This window comes from Oreochromis aureus, linkage group 15 (assembly GCF_013358895.1).
Source record: "Oreochromis aureus strain Israel breed Guangdong linkage group 15, ZZ_aureus, whole genome shotgun sequence".
NCBI lineage: Eukaryota > Metazoa > Chordata > Actinopteri > Cichliformes > Cichlidae > Oreochromis > Oreochromis aureus.
In genome coordinates this window covers 39,232,839-39,251,568 of record NC_052956.1, presented here as the reverse complement: position 1 = coordinate 39,251,568, position 18,730 = coordinate 39,232,839, and the positions used below count along the sequence as shown (strand labels likewise).

Sequence of the window (18,730 nt, the reverse complement as noted above, 5' to 3'; positions counted from 1 at the left end):
TACAGCATGCTGTTGAAGAGCTGCACAGCCAGACATCATCCCTCTGCTCAGCACACAGCACTCTCACTGTCACCTCATATCACTGCAACCAGTTAACACTGAGCCTTCAACATGCATCTGCACTCTGTGTGTGCACACATATCTGTGCATGTGTGTCTGTGATGGGCTGCACTCACCACTCTCGCTGTCTCTGTAGGGATGAGGGAACATCCTCCCATCGCTATTTGTGACCTGGCCGACCACATTGAGAGACTCAAGGCCAATGATGGTCTGCACTTCTCTCAGGAGTACGAGGTAAATTTTCCTGCTCTTATACGCACCTTTCAAGTAAAGCAATGCACATTTCAGCCACCGTCAGTTATTTCAGATTTTATAAGCTAGTTTTCCGAATAAAAAAACCTAGATGTGTAAAAGGAAAGCTGCAATTACTGTGGTGTACAAGAGTGTGAGAATTGATCGTTCATGGTTCAAAATGAAGAAATAGGTCAGTTTTAAATTGCCGGGTGTATTGCTGGAGACCTGAGTAAATGCAGTGCTGAGTTTCCAGGTTGTTTGGATCAGTTTTTCTGATGTTTTGGCTAAAAGTTGTTTTCTGTTACCAGAGTTTGCACTGAAGTCGTTGCTGCATACTCTCGGCTGACACACATAAACACATAGGCATGCTCTTTTTTGGCTTTCAACCTGATGTAGCTTAAAAAAATTCAACTTGTATAAAAAATGTTTTGCTTTTTAAGAAATATATTTTTTCTAACAAAAACAGCTGGATTCAAATTACTTATTTACCTATTTATTATTTTTATTTTTGTTTCCTTAAGTCATTTACTTCTGTAGTTTGCATGTCCGCTTCTTCATACCAGTCTGCTCCTCTGAATAAGCACAGTCTTAAGCACACACACATATTCACTGAGCATGTCCTTACAGTTGTCCTCTTTTAGAAACAGTAGATTTACGACTAACTCTTTACTTTTTTGCCTTAATAATTGATTATAAAGTCACTTTAGAGTAAGAGGTCACTTCTGAATGTTAATCTAGAACTTTTTGGGTTCTGTTCTTATGAGCAGATTCTTCATCCTTCAGCCATCTTTAACTTGTTTTCTCTTGAGCACTTGAATACTCTCAACCTCTCCTGTGGTGAAAGTCATCGTCTCTTTCCACCTTAATGACAGCCCTTCAGCATCTCTCTCTTTTGTCTGGTTTGACGCCTCATACGAACATGCTGCTCCAGCTACACCTGCATAGAACAATACCAGTTCAAAGGGAGCTTTGTGTGGGAGGGTGCCAATTATGAGCTTAAAATAAGTCAGTGCTTTTTAAAGACAATAAATAAGTGAATTTCCTTGTATTAGTCAACACTATAGATCAGTTGTTTGTTTTTTAAAAACTGAGCTGATATCAGCCTGAATAAAATACAATGGCATAATATCTTTAGCCCCTGTTGAAGAAGTCTTACAGAGAAAATAATCTCCTTTGCTGACTCAAAACTTTCTTTTTCTTGATTTTTAGCCATCTTTAAACCTACTGTTTGTTTCACTCAGTCCACGTTTAAACATACATATTTACACAAACCCATCTGTAAAATCAGCATTTTATTTTGTAACTAAAATGCCTTACACAGTACATTTTCCAAGAACCATTTTCTCCCCCTGAGATGTTTTCATTTGTGTTGGCCGAGCATTACAGAGTTAAAGTTCAGATTAGCCAAAAAAAGGATGCTGCTAAGTATGCATGAATTCTCTGCTTCCTTTCCAAGAATAATATTCGACTGCTTTTACCTACTGTAAGAGCCAGAGAGGGATTATGGCTTGTTGATGTCCTACAAAGGAAGGTAATTTGCATTTAAAGTGGTGAATTTCCAAGCGGATAAACCAGGACAGATGGGTGCACTGTTTATGCACAGCAGAAGGAAGGGGGCATATAAATTATGAAACAGCAACTGAATCAACTTTTCCACCTTTCCCATTTTTTTCTTACCTCTGTGATGCAATGGAGGGAACTTTCTGCAGACAAGTTGTCTTGTTTGCAAAACAAGACGGTTCAGTTCAGATAGGAACGTTTTGGTTTGAATGATCTGTTAAATATGATTGTTCAGATGGAGAAAAGGAAATGCACAAAACTAGGTTTGGATTTCTTGTCGTTACTGTGAAAATGAAAAGTGTAAACTGTTCAAAAACAATATTATTATTATTGTTATGACAGCAAGCTCCTATCTACATACTTTTTAGGGTATTTGACAGGTGTATTGCTTTAAACATCTTGAATTTGGGGTCCGAGAGAGACTTTGTTTAGACAGGTTCTTGTTTAGAAGATCATTAAAATGTCAGGTGGTCTTTTCCATAAACCGGACTGTAGATGAAAGATGGATATAGCGATCATGACGTCATCCACTGGTTCAGATGTTGAAACCTTAGCTTGCTTAACACCAGCGGCACTCTGTTGTTACAATAAACTGCACAGCAGGCAGACATAATATTTTTCACATAAAGCATTAAAAATGCTCCAAAGATGTTAGCATCACAAACGCAGTCAACAGGTCAAGCTCAGTGAAAGAACTGAAACAACGGCACAGCTACAAGTCTTAGTATCAAGTCTTAGATGATTATTAATTAGCAATGTTGTTGCCTCTCTCGATTACATTAGGTTTTAAGAAGGCATCGGTAACTTCTCCACAGAGCAAGCATTTGCCGCACATGCTGAAGTGTGATGGAGAAAGGCACTGCACCCCGATTTTGAGGCCAAAGCCTTTCAGAGCAGCAGGCTGACATGGGAGAACACATTGTTTGGACTTGAGCCCAGAAGAAGTCTGCACAAGTGTCTAAAACCAGCCTGAAGAGCACATTTATTAACTTTCTCCAATAAGAAATACAATTATGATTCCATTTTTTTAAAATAAGTAATGCAAACAGTAAGTTTAGTGTTTGTATCCAATGGTAATGACACCCTCAGTGTGTGATGTGTAAGATGCTTTTCAGGCACGTGCACTAAAGAATTCATTAAACTTTGATCAGGAGACTGTCAGTGACAGAAGCATAAGGTCTCTCTCTCTCAGACGCACACACACACACACACACACACACACACACACACACACACACACACACACGCTGTCCTCCTGTGTCCTGTTGCAAAGGAGGCCCCAGTCATTAGTCCACAGTGAGAGCAGCAAGGCTTGAAATGAAAAGCTGATAATGGCTGTGTTTAAAATGAGACCTGCCAGAGGATCCCACAGCTTGTTACGTCTGATAAATGGGCCAGTCTGTTTGGGGACTACTGGAGACCACTTCATATAACGCATATGGCCCTGAAACAGTGATTCTCTTCATCATATCATAATGATTACATCTGCTATTTTGGCTGTATCAAATGGTTTGCACAAGTAAAACTTATTTTGGGCTGATGCTCAGGACTGCTTAAAGGATTTCTAATATGATCATTTCTAACTCAACCTCAACATTTTTATTCGTGGACTCCTCTACAGTAGTACGAGTCACAGATTAAAATGGGAAGCCTGTTAGTTTGTTCACTGCCCAAAACAAGACAGCCCCCTCCCTCTGCACTAAATGTCTTCTGATTGGTTGTCCCTTAAAAAAAGAAGATTTAAAACGATTACAGGCGGGGCCCATGTGCTGACAGCTAGAACTGTGTGCCTGAGACGAATAGACCGCACCCACCCTGATGGGCGCGCTCTATTCACCATACAATTTGGGATTCATCCTCAAGGACGATATGCAGACTGAAAAAGCCAGGGACTAATAGATGACACGGGAATATCTTTTATAACATCGTGCCGATCAAAGAGGAGAAAACTGTGTAAAACTAAACATGCAGTCTGAACCCTGAGTTTCTGCCTTAAAGCTATTACTTACTTTCACATAGACTGACCTCATTATTTGAAACTGGAACCACTAGAACAGCATATGACTGAAAGGGAAAGGCAGCCTAACACAGCTCTGTTGAAAGATCTGTTTCATATCTGCTGCCCTCAGCGCTGCCATGAAAACTGCCCCCGCTGCTGCTCCAGGCCTTTTCCACCTCACAAACACCAGGAGAAACAAATTTAATTCTAGTCCCTTTAAATGTCTCAGTAAACCATCGCAGTGAACCTGTGTGCACAACAGCCGGGCCTCCCATAGGTGGAACGCAGCCAGCATTAGTGCATGTCTGTTTTTTCTGCTCTGTGTCAATTATTAAAATGAATTTTTAGGATGGACAGCTGCTCAGAGTGCATTATAACTATCTCGGGTCACTTGCACAGAAAACATAACACATGAGGAGATGTTTGATGCCACTGTCAGTAAATCATCTGGGAACTAATCGTATATTAAAAACTGATGTGTCTATATATTATCTAAAATATTTTTGCTGAACTTCCAGTCAGTCACAAGTACCAAAAGTCTGATGACTGTGCTGCAGTGTGACTGTCACTGTTTCTCTTTCTTTTTTTATTTCATTTTCTGGCTTCTGCTGCCTGCACAGCAGGAGGGGTGGTGACAGTGGGGGGTTTGAAACTTTGTTCAAAGATGAACCAAAAGAAACAAACCAAAACCAACACCAGCTGCCGACTGAGCAGGAATGTGTAACCTCTGCAGTGCTGTGTGTGTGCACTCAAGATAATCTACACTTAATTACAGCTGAGGTGTTATTAATGAAGCTGCGTTTACATATGACAGCAGTGTATTCAAGTTTTTTTTTTATTTACTAAAATGGGTTATAGGTTAAAAAAAACTAAACTTGAAACACAGAGTAAAACATCTGATATTATCAGTCCCTTACAAATAAAACTCACCCTCAATTGGCACAATTTTCTAAATTACCTCTAATCTGAAAACTGAGGGAAAAAAAACTATGTTGAATGTTACAGGAATAAGATGTGTCCTTTACACCAGCTGTAAATAAAAAAGCTGCATACAGCAGTGACTCGTCAATCAAAATGCAGCCATGAACTGAAGCATATCCAGCTTTACCGTCTCTTTTACTCTAAATGAGACCCTAATTTAGAAAATAAACGTCATGTTGTATTTAATAAGACTTGAAACAGTTAGTGAGATCATAAATGCATCAGGCAAGTGTTTCCTGAGGTGATGTATCAAATGAGCAGTGGGATATTTTCTCATACAGTTGTGAACAGTAAAGTTTATACTTTAGATTATACTTTCCCAGCCTGCTAGGGTCGCCTCAGACGCTGAGCATTTAGTTGGTCTTTGCTGACAGTCAGCATGGCTCTCTGCTTTTTTCTGACCACCGGTACAATGCACCAACTATGCACACGACGAGGCAGCATAATTTCAAAAACTGTAACAGGAATGACTACTAGCCCATCGAGGCTCTGTAACAAAGTATTATCAAGACTTAAAACATAGTTTTGCAGCTTATTTTTTCTACTTTTTGTGGCCATTGCAGTGAATGCAAGTTTAAAACAGTATCGAAAACATAGGCGACATCAACACTCTAACCAAATGCATGCCTGTAGGAGGAGCAGGCCACTCCCGTAGTAATCTTGGCTGTTTTATTGTCCATATCTCCCATAATGCTTTTGATCAGTCAGTCTAGTTGTTTTAGATTTGGAATTTGATTTTTGTAAGTGTATGTGTTACTGTAGGCTAATGTTTGTAAATGAATACAAATGAATGATGGTTTATGTTGCTAATACCAGTTTTTCTGCACATAGATAGTGTTTAAAGCATTACCAAGGTTAGGTTGTTTGAAATGTACACATTCGTAATTATGAATTTGTATGATTTTAACTCTGACTGAATGACATTCGTTGTAGTTCCTTATTCCATTCAGCTGTAAGCCGCACAAAACATCGCTGAGGGCTGCAATTAGCAAACAAGGCGTACTTGGAAAACCCTGGTTGTAGAAGATGTGAACAAAGAACACATTTATGTATGTTTGAACAACAGTGTGAAATAAAATAGATTTAATGTGTGGCAGTTTTAGTGTATTAGAGGTAAATCGGTTATAAATTGTAATCCACTAAATCTGCACATCCTGAGTGTGAGCTAACCCTGTGCTTCACGGAGGGCTGTTCCTCTCTGTGTGTTTACCTGCTTTGTTTTTTTGTTTGTAGAAGCGCAGATAGTGATTACGCTGTCATCGCAGTAACTGATCTACATGTAGGCAGAGCACATTAGCAGTAATGTGAGTGGTTTGTCAGTGCAGTGTACTGGAAGCCTTACCTAACAGGCTGTTAAATAAGATGTGCATTCAACCTGTTTCCCCATTGTCGTTATTATCAGTTGTAGAGCACAGCGCTGAGCAGCTATGCAGCCAGTCAGAAAGAGGAAAAGCAGCAGGATATTAGAGCCCTCGTCACCGATTCATTTTTCCCGTGCATCGCTGACTGTGTGTTTATTTACAAGTGTGTGTGTGAGATTTCTTTTTTTCCAGGTGATGAGAGATGAGCAGTCGGAGCATAAAAGATCAATCAAGAATAACAATATGCAGAATGCCATTTCAGTTAAACCTGTGCCTGTGCTCACAGCCAGCAATCAATAGAGACCGTTAACAGGCAGTAAACCTGCCTGGTTCATATCAGCTCACAAGTGCAGCAGAGGTAAAGGAGGTAGAATGGGTCGCACGCTAATTGAAAGATTGGCAGATCAGTCGTCTGCTCCTCAGGTCTGCCTGTCAAAGTTACTGAACCCCAACTAATAGCCAAACCAGGTGATTAGGCAGCAACTTAAAAACAAATAAAGCTGACACTGGTTTCTTCATCAGGTCAAAATGAACTTTGTTCATTTGATTTGTGTTTCCTCCCACATTAAACTGAGGTTCTTTCATTTGTTGGGCGACTGCATACACAAAAAGCCACTCAGTGGAGTCGTTACTAACAGTGACTTTCTGCAGAGCTTCTTTAAAACAGCAGATGTAGCTTGACCTCGCTGTCAAAGTGTTTGTGCCTTCTTCTTGCACCTGGTTCGACTCAATAAACATCACTTAGTAATCCAATAGTTTCCTTTTGACATGATATTTTCTGTTGGCCCAACCATGCATTCTACCACTATTTCAAATCTATACGTAAATTGTCCAATGAAATTGTTCGGACTAGATGATGTAGCTAAGGGTTGATATCAGGGTAGCAAACATAATGTAGTTACTCACTGAAAAATCCCTGACTTCATCCTGCTCAGCTTTGAAACACCACCTGAAGCAGTTACTCTGCACTACATATTTCAGCAAATTCAATTACGCAGCTTAAGTAGTTGATGAGTCATTCTTGAGCCTCTGATCATTATACTTTTGCATAATTTAGGCTTCAGCAGTAACCTGTTTTGCTTTTTCTCCTGTAAGTCTCTGCGTCTCTACCTCTGCACACAGGTTCTTTTCAACCGGCTCATATAATACGGTGACCCGATCTCACTTGAGTTTTGACTGCTTTTCTGCCTCTGCCTTACTGTTGGTACCGAGAAATAAAATCTAACACAGGTCCTTATCTCTTCACTTTAAATATGACGCAAGTGGTCCCCATCATTCAGTCTCATATGAGGAAAAAACATGTCTTGGGCCATTGTCCTAAACCTCACCTCAGTGCTTTCCTTGATTCACCACACACTGAACCGATGGATGGATGGATGGATGGATGGATGGATGGATGGATGGATGGATGGATGGATGGATGGATGGGATTTTAGGAGTGGAATGTGGATACAGGGGCTTAAAGATCAACCAGGGCTTTTCATGTGATGGAGCTGCAGGCTGAAGGAGGGATGATGAATTTATGTCACATATATCGGCCTGCACTCTTCACTCAAAGAAGAGTAAAGATGCAGGTACTGTTGTAATAAGCACTTATCTGCTCTCTCACTCCCAACGTTTGTGTGTCCAGTCTATTGATCCAGGACAGCAGTTCACCTGGGAGCAATCCAACCTGGAGGTCAACAAGCCAAAGAACCGTTATGCAAATGTTATTGCTTACGACCACTCCAGGGTCATCCTCACACCTGTGGACGGTGAGAAACAAGCAGTAGTTCGAGACATTTTCTGATCTGCTGCCATTTGTTTTTGTTTGCTCATTATGTCCAACTGTGCTTCTTGCTTAAGGAGTTCCAGGTAGTGACTATATAAATGCCAACTACATTGACGGGTACAGGAAACAGAATGCTTACATCGCTACCCAGGGTCCGCTGCCAGAGACGCTAAGTGACTTCTGGAGGATGGTATGGGAGCAGAGGACATGCACCATCGTTATGATGACTCGCCTGGAGGAGAAGTCACGGGTGAGCTCCATTAATTTTGCAGGAAGTATCAGACAGTTTTTTTATGGCCTGAACCTATACATAAACCTTTGTCTGGCACTTCCTTCAGGGCTGTTTTTTGGGGGTTAAAGAAGTTGTATACTCCTGGGTGGGGCATCTGAAACCAGAACAACCTGAACAACCTTAAAACCAAGCGACCTGAGACAAAACCAGATGAATAGAAGCACAAAAAGTGGAAAAGAGATGAAATTTAAACTCTGGAATGGTGGGATAACAGACAGACAGTAGCTGTGGTTCTGCAAGCTAGAAAGCGAATAAGGAGAGAGGCTGGTGTTAATGGAAATAAAGTGGTGAAGCCGAGAAATAAAACATTGTTTTCTGGAGGTTTTACAGCAGTTCCAATCAAAAACACACAATAAGCACTAAACACATCTCTGTCTAACAATGCAGGAACGCTCTGCTTGTAGCATCCTGTGCACTTTGGCTGTGTATGTTTGCAGACTTGCAGCTCTGATGCAGGCAGAGGACAATAAACAATAACAGAACACTGGCAGCCTAGACCCACTGCAGCATAACTAAGGGAGCATGCAGAGTGATTTGATCCAGTCCTAAGTATAAACTTTATCTAAAAAGAAAAGTTTTAAGCCTGATCTTAAATGTAGAGAGTCTCCCAAATCCAGACTGGGAGCTGGTTCCCAGCTGCCTCCCATTCTACCTTTAAATGCTCCAGGAACCACAAGTAAGCCTGCACTCTGAGAGCAAAGTGGGAATATGTGGTACTGGGAGGTCTTTAAGATAAGATTAAAGACTTTTTCTGTGAGGTATCATCTGTATAGCAATGAAACTGTATGGTATGATTTTTGATAATACTCCCTAAGGGTAGCATGTAAGTGGACCTGGTCCCAGCACATAACCCTGTGGTTCCATATATAATATGCATGTGGTTCGGTATAAGTATATGAAGAAGCCTCTCTAAAGAAGATCATTTGTAACCTTCATTAATGTTGTTTCTGTGCTGAGATGAATTCTGAATTCGGACTCAAACTCTTCAAATAAACCATTTGTCTGCAGGTGATCAGTTAGGTGTTTGACAGCTACCTTTTCAAAAACGTTTGAAATAAAAGGAAGGTTATAAATTGGTCTGGTATTAGCTTACACAGCTTAAAGTAATGGTTTTAATTACCAGCACCTTAAAAGCCTGTGGACTGTAGCCCATTAACCAATAGATTCATCATATTTAAAATTTAAAAACATGAATTAATGGGGAAGCTTCTTTGAGCAGTCTTCTAGGAATGGGGGTCTGAAACCCACATTGATGGTTTAGAGGAAGAAATCGTTAACGTTATCTCGCACAGGAGAGAAAGAGTATAAGTAAATATCAGGAGTTATTACAGTTGCTGTACTTGACAGCTGTAAATATCTTTTCACTAATAGCTGCAGTTTTATTTATGAAGAAATTCATGAAGTTTTTGCCAGTTAAAGTTAAAGGAATATGTCCAGTTGAATTTAGAAAACTACAAACTGTGCACAAAGTTGGCCTGACACGTAAGTGACTGTATGTGAACCAAGGGTGTCAGACTGCTTTAGTCCTCTGGCCATCCATCTATTCATTTTCCTAATTACTTATCAACCTTAGGGTCACATGGACCCATATCTCCCAGAGACTATCCTAGCTATTCAGGTGAAATACACTCTGGACAAGCTGATAGTCCCCATCACATGACTAACACAGAAAGACAGACAAGCATAGACTTGCATGCATGTGACCTATTAAGAATCACCAATTAACCTGACACCATATCTGTGGACTGTGTGAGGAAACTGGAGCAGGCAGGAGTGCTTATCACTGTTCTACTGCTACTACAAAAAGGTTGCCATACAAAAAAGTCTTCAACCATCAAGTTTATGTGTACCATACAAACTGGCCTTCTGACACGAAGCGACCCCCAAAAAGAGCATCAGTTGCAAGAAAAACTTAAAAAATTGTCGTTTTTTTGAAAATCCCTGGTCAGTTATTTGTGTTGCTCCTTTTAGAGCTCCATCACTTTGAGATTTGGCTTGAAGAAACATATTGTGCTATAGCTGGATGCCTCTTTTCAGTTCAAGGACTTTTCACATCCACAGCTCTGTAGCTCTGCTGGTATGTGGATTCAAAGGGACACAAATTGGGCCTCACTTTAAACTCAGTAACAAAGCACTCAGTCTTCCTCCTCTCCGTGGAAGTTGTGTGCCTTCAGCATTGATGTTCATTTCTGCTTCCATTGCCTGTTAACTATCATGTTAGCGTGCAGGTGCAGTGGAGGTGCACCTGTGTTTTATGTAGAGCAAAATTTCTTATAAATAAAGTGATTTTTGGGTTTGATGAAAATTTCAAAGAGGCATTATTGATTTTGGCACAATATGTTGTACTTATATAAAAATGCATCATCCCAGCTGATGGAGGGAGAGAGGCGGTGGCTTGCTGCAACCCATAATTTAAGAATATCAGAGCACAATTTATATATTTTCTAATATTTTGCTCCATTGCTGTCTGGATGAAATTCATTGATTCTCTCACAATGGAAAATACATTACAAATAGGAGAAGACAAATATAAGACAGGAGGCTGGAAGAGGATTGTCGATCCTCTGATTTACTGCTCTGAATGTAGTTCACTCGCAGTACTGATGAGCTTGGCTCAGCAGCAGCAGCACGCCGCCTGTGGAATCACATGGCAGGTAGCAGGGTAGAAACGGCGTTCATATGAGTAATGATGTGAAACCCTCATTCTCACTGTTAATAACTCCACAACCACAGGGCAGAGCTGAGTGCCATTATTATTTGTGACAGTGGCCATCAGCCCTCTGCCAGAGCCAATAACAGCCGTCTGTGGTTCAACCAGAGGCGCAGCAAATATTAGATGCTCTCTAACCTGAGAGCAGAGGTGACAACCTGTCTGTCCACACTTCCTGCTAATGTGAAGGAACTCACACATCTCTGCGCATGGCCCGCAATGAAAACCGCTATGAAAACATCCTGCCATTATTTACAGACTATAAAATCAGAGGCTGCCATTAGATACACCAACAATTTTCCCTTATTAGTTATTACAGGCAACATCCTTAGCAATATTAATTTGGGGGCCATGTGAAATAAATCATCCTGCAAGCTTGGGGTTGTAAGGGTCTAAGATTATGATTATGATCTAATCTTATGTAATGTAATCACTGAGTCCTTTTCCAAATCCATTTTCATATAGGAATGAATATATCAGGAGAATCAGGTCAGAGCATTGTTCAGAGTTCTCCATTCTTACATGTAGCATGCATAAGGACTTAGCCTGTTTCAGACATTATTTTACTACTTTGTATTCTGTAGAAGCTGTTTCCACACAGGCATCACAGCCCTGAGCTTTTTTGTAATTATCTGATGGAGGAACATTAGAGAATCTAAATATCCATCACACCGGGCTGTTTCCTGATGTGTAGGAAAAAACAAATTTGGCTATCACCCGACCCAGCTCTCCCAATATTGCCAGTAGTTCATGTGTTAAAAGGTATCCCAATAGCATGTACGTCTGGGCCTCATTGACACTACTTATGGTACTTTTAGCTTTGATATAGCAATGTTGTGTGGGCCAGATGTGCCCCAGTTACCACAAGTTCCACCGTCTATAGTGGAACTTAGTTGAGGAAGGCAAACTTTCCCTAAGTCAGTACCATTAGTTAAGACCAATGGTGGCCAAAAACACTGCAAATAAGGGCCACATTTCAGGTGTCCAGGTCACAGGCCAGCGATCTAAGAAGAGATGCCCAGACCTCCCTCTCCCCAGCCCCCTCTTCCAGCTCTTCCAGAGGGATACCAAGGTATTACCTGAGCCCAGACACCATTAGAAAGGTGCTTCTTTCAGTCATGTGCAAATACGATCCTGTTCTTTCAGTCACTGTCTACAGCTTGTGGTGAAAGGTAAGGTTAAGAATTAAACAGTTTATTATCATCTCTAGCTCTCTCTTTTCACCTGCTGAGACCAGCACAGCAGTCACATCACTGCAGATACTGCACCAACCAATCTCTCTATCAACACCTACTCCACTTCCAACACTAGTGGTTGTAAAGCTAAATAGTCCTTTACGTTGTCTCTGTTTGTAGGTGAAATGTGACCAGTATTGGCCCAGTCGAGGCACAGAGACGTATGGGATGATTCAAGTAACCATGTTGGACACACTGGAGCTGGCTACATACAGTGTGAGAACGTTTGCCCTCTATAAGGTAAGAACTTCTAACGATCCACCGTGTTGCTGTTGATTCATTTAGTTACACAGATCACCAGGAGCAACTCAGGGTTCAATATCTGGTCCGAGGATACTTTGACTTGCAGACCAGGGATCAAACCTCTGACTTTCCAGTTAGTAGACGACCTGTTCCCACTACTGAGCCCACAGCTGCACAAGCGACCTCCCATCCAAACACTAACCAGGACCAACCCAGCTTAGCTTCCCAGCTGAGAAAACACTGGGTGTGCTCAGGGTGGTATGGCTGGAAGCCAGCGTCACATCTTAGTCCATTTTACTCCTTTATGGAATTTTCACCTGTTTGAAAATTGATTTAAAAGTTAGAATCTTCTGTTGTTGAAATGAAGCTTCTTTAGCATACGGCTTAACTCTAACCTAACTCTAAATTTGTGCAGTTTGGCAACCACCTGACGGAGGTTAAACCACATCAGTCACTATTTTTCACTAACAGTAGACCCAGACATATAAAAAATATGTAAAAAAATTAAACACCAATAGTAATAAACTAAGTATCTGTATTTTCACGCTGTATATTCAGTTTACTTTCAGCAGACACAGGAGATTAGTGTCATTTTTTATCTGCTTGTTAAGTTTGACTTTATTAGTCATTTCCAGATCCTTCATTGTTCAAAAGCAAATAAAAACTGAAGCATAACAAAGAGCTAAAACAAGTCCAAATTATTTCAACTTCAATGAAATGATCTGAGACTGCTGTTCCAGGTGTCACGATAAAGTTTAACATTCATGCATCCGAGGAAAAGTGGAAACAGGATCATAATTTAATCACTTAACAAATAGATTGCTGAACTCTCGCAACTGCAAATCATAAAATGTCATTAGTTCATGGACCTAATTCTGCTCACCAGTGTGCAAGTATTAGAAACGAGTGTTTCCCACAGAACTTTTTTTCTCTGAAAATCCGAAAGCCACATACTTTTTTTAAGGAACTGACAAAAAAGTCATTGGGATGCTAAAGAGACGCTACCTTCTGGGTTGGCCTACAAAAAAGGTCATCCCTGCAGCACTCCATGTTGATTAAGGCTTCCGCAGCTTTAAAAGGATAGAAAATATTCTTTCTTGTCTAGAAAGTACTTAAGAGTCTAAGCAGATTGTGGCCTTGGTGCCTGAATTGGAAAAAAATGTGGTGTGCTTGATATTATGTGTGTCACTGATAAAGCTATCAAAACGTCATCATACACCAAGGACACTTTGTGTGCTTCTGAGTGCAGCTCAGAGTGCATTTGTGATGTACAAATAGTGCATAATAAGAAGTTCTTACATTAATCATTCAGATAATTGAATTTATGCCAGTGAATCTTTTGGCCTCATAATCACATTAGTGTGTTGGGGTCTGTTTTTATGAGTGACAAACATGAGTAAATGTGTCTAACAGAATGGCTCCAGTGAAAAAAGAGAAGTTCGACAGTTCCAGTTTCTGGCTTGGCCCGACCATGGAGTGCCTGAGTATCCGACCCCAACACTGGCCTTTCTACGCAGAATCAAGTCCTGCAATCCTCAAGATGCCGGACCCATGGTGGTTCACTGCAGGTAGACCTCATCTTACATTAACACAAATACTGCAGCATGCCCAAAAACTATAGTTCAGATCATGTGACATTGCTGGAAACCATCTTCCCAATTGCAACCAAGTGTATGCAACTCTCAAACCAGTAACCAGTCCCCCTTTAAGGGACATGCACACTCTTGCATCTTGCAAGGTTTTCACAGCTACACTGTGTGATATTGATTTAACATACATATTTGCTTTGCCTGTTTTCTGTCTCCATCTGTTGATCTGTATTGTTTAGTCATTCATTCATTTATTTATTCAAGTGTTGTGTAAGAACGTTGTAGCAGAATCTCATATTGCATCATAATCATCCTAAATTTCTGATGCTGATATTTTTAAATTTTGTCTCAGGTTAACATTGATCTTGTTACAAAGCCATCTGAACCTTTTTCACAGCGTGCTATGGCGCCATCATTTTAGAACGAAGATAAAAGTCAGTTTTAAACACTGTTGGAACGTCCGTGCCTGACATTTGCATTTGTGCAATTTATGTCTCTATGAACACAAATGCAAATACACCAAAGTCCTAGAGGTGAATCAGGCAGACAAAGAGATGCAGCCTGGAGGAAGCTCTCACAGAAGCCTTTTCACCCCAATTTCCAGTGTAAACATTAATCTGCCTTTAGACATGCTTGGACAATAAGTCGCAACCCAGTTTGTTCAAAGCATACTAACGCCTTTAAGCCAAGAGCAGCGATTCTGTTTAAATACTTTGCTTTAAGTGCTGAACGTTCTTCACAGCTAACCCATCAAAGAAAATGTGTTCTGCCGAAAGAAAACAGAAATCCTTCAAAGTGTTTTCGTACGCTGCACACAGCACACTCATGTTTACCAGCCCAGCTGATCTGGGGAGCTTTAAACCCGACTTATCAAAGGAACAACAGGGGCAAGGATCTGAAAAGCCAGTCCAGTTTTCTGGAGGCAGCGTGCTCCCTCCCTGCTGTCTGAAGGACCTTCACACCACTTCTTCTGTGAAGAAGTGGGATCAGTGATTTCAAAGTGTAGCACTGTGAAATACTTCAGTATCTAAAGCTCATAGTGCATTTAGTCACACCCCAACCAGTAATAAAGAAAAAGCAAAGCAAACGGTGGAAACTGGAGAAAACAACTACTGTGCATTTTTTTACTCTACGCGCTAATGTGGCAGGGTATTATTCATCATGATCTAATACGTTCCCTGAATATACAACATGGTTTCTAATTGAAATCCATCCATTGATCTGTTTACAAGAATGAGTTAAGGTGGTCAAACGAACAGAAATGTAGATTCTGTATATCAGAATATTGTACAGCCTTCCTGTCATAAAAGAATCAGAATACAAAATAAAAACGCCAACACCACATTATTTCACTTTACAGAAAATGTCGTTTATTTGTCTTTAAATGGAGTGAACAGAGCCCCTTATGCTGAATGGATGTCACTTCCTGTTTCTGTTGTCATACCCAAGTGCAGGACTCAGAAGCAGGCAGGAGTAAAACAAAAAAACACTTTTATTAGGTTAATGCACAGAACCAAAAATAGTAAGTCCACATGGGAAAGACGAAATACACAAACAAGCCAGGAGCACACAGGGAGGGTAGATAAATGCTAAGACACAGATAAAGGGGAAGGGCTTGATTATAGATTTACACATGAGGTAATCATGGATAATTGACCACAGGAGAGTAACAAGACAAAATTAATTTAGTACGTATACAGAGGAGAAGTAAAACTATAAGAAAGACAGAATAAATTGGGAAATAGCCAAAAGAAGGTCTACTAAATAAAGAAACATCACACTACAACATAACATACAGTGAGGAAACACTGAGGGTGAAAAGAATGGAATAAAACCAAAATCACAAACAAAAAATATAATGAAACTGAGGCACATGTTCAGAGAAACAAAAAGAACCCAATCCATGAGTATCAGAGTCCAAATCATGAATACTAAAATACAGAAAGACCCAAACACAAAGCTAAGCCTGCAAAGGACTCAGAAGACAGCAAAACACACAGACTCTAACATCTATACTACTCTCAGCAGTGTTGAAAGAATGGAAGCACCAAATTTATATGACACCAAATCAGAACAACGGGCGCCTAAAGGTGCTTTATGTAAGGTAAAAACCCAACAATAATGCAGAGAAAAGCCCAACAATCAGATGATTCCCTATGAGCAAGAGTGGGAAGGAGAAACTCCCTTTTCACAGGAAGAAGCCTGTGACAGGACCAGCGTCAGGGAGGGGCGGGGCCATCTGCTGCGACCGATTGGGAGGAAAATAATAATAATATCACATTGTTTATACGCTTTTCTTTGTTTTGGAAATGTTTCAGCTTTTATGCAGCTTTTTGCAAGCAGAACTCTTTCTTCTTTATTAGTATGCTCTCAGGGATCGAAGGTTCGTTTTAATGTCATGACATGCTGAAAGCATGAAGAACACATCATATCAGTGAGCTTTTCCCTTTCATTCTCCTCTGCTGTCCTTTCAAAGTCAGCTTAAAATTCAAAAACGGACACTGCTGAAGGTCGTGTAGAAACAGGAAGTGACATGCAGCTGTGATCAGGGACTCCGATGTGCCGCTGCAGCTTTTGGCTGTTTGTTTCTTCTGTTTTTTATCAACCAGCATAAAACACCAGTTACAAATTATAAGGTACAATCTTAACATGTATTGCTTCATTTTGTACTCTCATCTTATATTAACTCATCATCATTATCATTATTTTACAGTCAATAAAATTGTAAAAAATACAGAAACTGCTTTTTTAAATCATTTTAATAATCAGTCGCAGTTTTACAAAAGTTAATAACTTCTACACATTATTATGTTTGTTAATTTTGCTAACTAACAGTTTATTATTAAATAACAGTGATTAAAAAAAATACCCATTTATCAGCATTAAGGACGGTAAATGCTCTAAGGCGAGCAGTTGGACTCCAGGAAATAGATTTTTCTTCTTTTTTCAGCCCACTGCATCTCAAATGACTGGTCTGCTTTATACTGTACAAATTTAGACACAAAAAGCAAATATATTTCTTCCTTATGGAACAGATATTACATTTCCATAAAGTCAGAGAACCGTATCTGGCTTTTCCATTTCCGATTCTGCAGCAGAAATCCAGAATTCATATATTTCCATAAGACTTGCAGAGTAGAAACCATGCAGGGGATGTTAGATATAAACTGCAGGTGTTTTTATTTATAACACAATAAGTACATGAGAATGTATGCAGAGGTCCTGAGCTGCACTTTAAAACACACAGTCATCCTGTAACCCTGACATCCTGCAGTGCTCACTCTGTCATGCACGGTGCAATCTGTGGGCCTCGTCGTCCACAGTACAACATTGTAGATGTAACCAAATAATGGCAAATAATACGATAATATACTCTGAAAGCTCTTGTCCTATTTATATGTTCAAAACAATACATTTTTGGATATGGACTATTCTTCAAATGGCTCACAGCAGTTTGGTCCATTCACTAAAATCAAGGTTATAAAGGTATTGCTCTTTACTTCTGCCACACAATAGAATAAAACAAGTTTGCATATTGGACTGCAGTTTGTTAGCTCCATGAACTCACATTTTTTAAATTTATATCATCATTTATTTACCTTTTTACTGTTAAAATTAAAAATCTCTTTTACAAGAGTGTCCTGACCAAGCTCAGCATAAACTAATTATGAACACGGCAAAATACAAGAAACAAGTAAAAAGTACATGACTGTAAACTTAAAAGCTGAGGAAACGTAGCTGATCTGTGTCAGTAATTAGATTAGTTAAAATGGCCTTAAGGTTTAGATTTTTTTTATAATTTAGTGTGAGCTTTAAGCACAGGTGCGATGAATAAGTCTTTGAACCAAAGACAGTAACCATCTATAATTTTCTTCATGTGCAGGTCAATAAGAAAGACAGGAGTAGGCCGAGAATGGCCTTGTAAAAGAAGATTTTACTGATGCTTGTGTCTACAGAAGGACAAAGCAGCCTGTCCAAGCCCAGCATGCAATATTCAATGAGGTGTAGAGACTCTAAGGTCCATCATGAATCTCCGTGCTCCATGACAGACAAATCCAACACGTGTAAGCATTGTGAGCAAGCAGGCATATAAACGAAATCACCCTGATCAACCAATGACATAAAAGTGGAATCAATGAGCCTCCTCCTTGCCTCCATAATGTTAAAGGCCAGCCTCGTCTCTCAGTGAATCTTTATGGAGGCACGAGGACCCATTTGTAACTGGTTTGGACTGGTATTCATGAGGATTCAGATTCTGTTCCCGACCCGTGGAAATGCCACAGTAGTCAGGAGAAAGATGTGAAGCGCTCAGGGATTTCTGGTCTTACGCCTGTGTTTCCTCTCTGTGCTCCCGTCAGTGCCGGTGTGGGCCGGACGGGCTGCTTTATTGTGATTGACGCCATGTTGGAGAGGATGAAACACGAGAAGTCGGTGGACACATACGGTCATGTGACGTGCATGCGAGCTCAAAGGAACTACATGGTGCAGACAGAGGATCAGTACATATTCATCCACGAGGCCCTGCTGGAAGCTGCAGTCTGTGGCAACACAGAAGTCCCTGCCCGCAACCTGTACGCCCACATCCAGAAGCTCACCCAGGTGCCCGCTGGAGAGTCGGTGACAGCTATGGAACTGGAGTTTAAGGTGAGCAGATCTGGATTTTACGATTGTATAGCTTTGGGCACTCAGTATATT

General features: G+C 40.4%; 1 protein-coding gene across 11 annotated transcripts in view; it reads left to right on the top strand.

Annotated features, from left to right (window-relative positions):
- Window positions 1–18,730, top strand: part of ptprfa (protein tyrosine phosphatase receptor type Fa) — a 335,895-nt gene that overhangs the window by 304,098 nt on the left and 13,067 nt on the right. For all 11 annotated transcript variants that reach the window (XM_039598488.1, XM_039598487.1, XM_039598496.1 and 8 more), the window contains 6 exons: window positions 197–294; window positions 7,826–7,949; window positions 8,041–8,216; window positions 12,324–12,443; window positions 13,860–14,014; window positions 18,394–18,679. In XM_039598488.1, coding sequence (XP_039454422.1) covers window positions 197–294; window positions 7,826–7,949; window positions 8,041–8,216; window positions 12,324–12,443; window positions 13,860–14,014; window positions 18,394–18,679 — 959 coding nt within the window. The remainder of the gene's footprint in view (window positions 1–196; window positions 295–7,825; window positions 7,950–8,040; window positions 8,217–12,323; window positions 12,444–13,859; window positions 14,015–18,393; window positions 18,680–18,730) is intronic.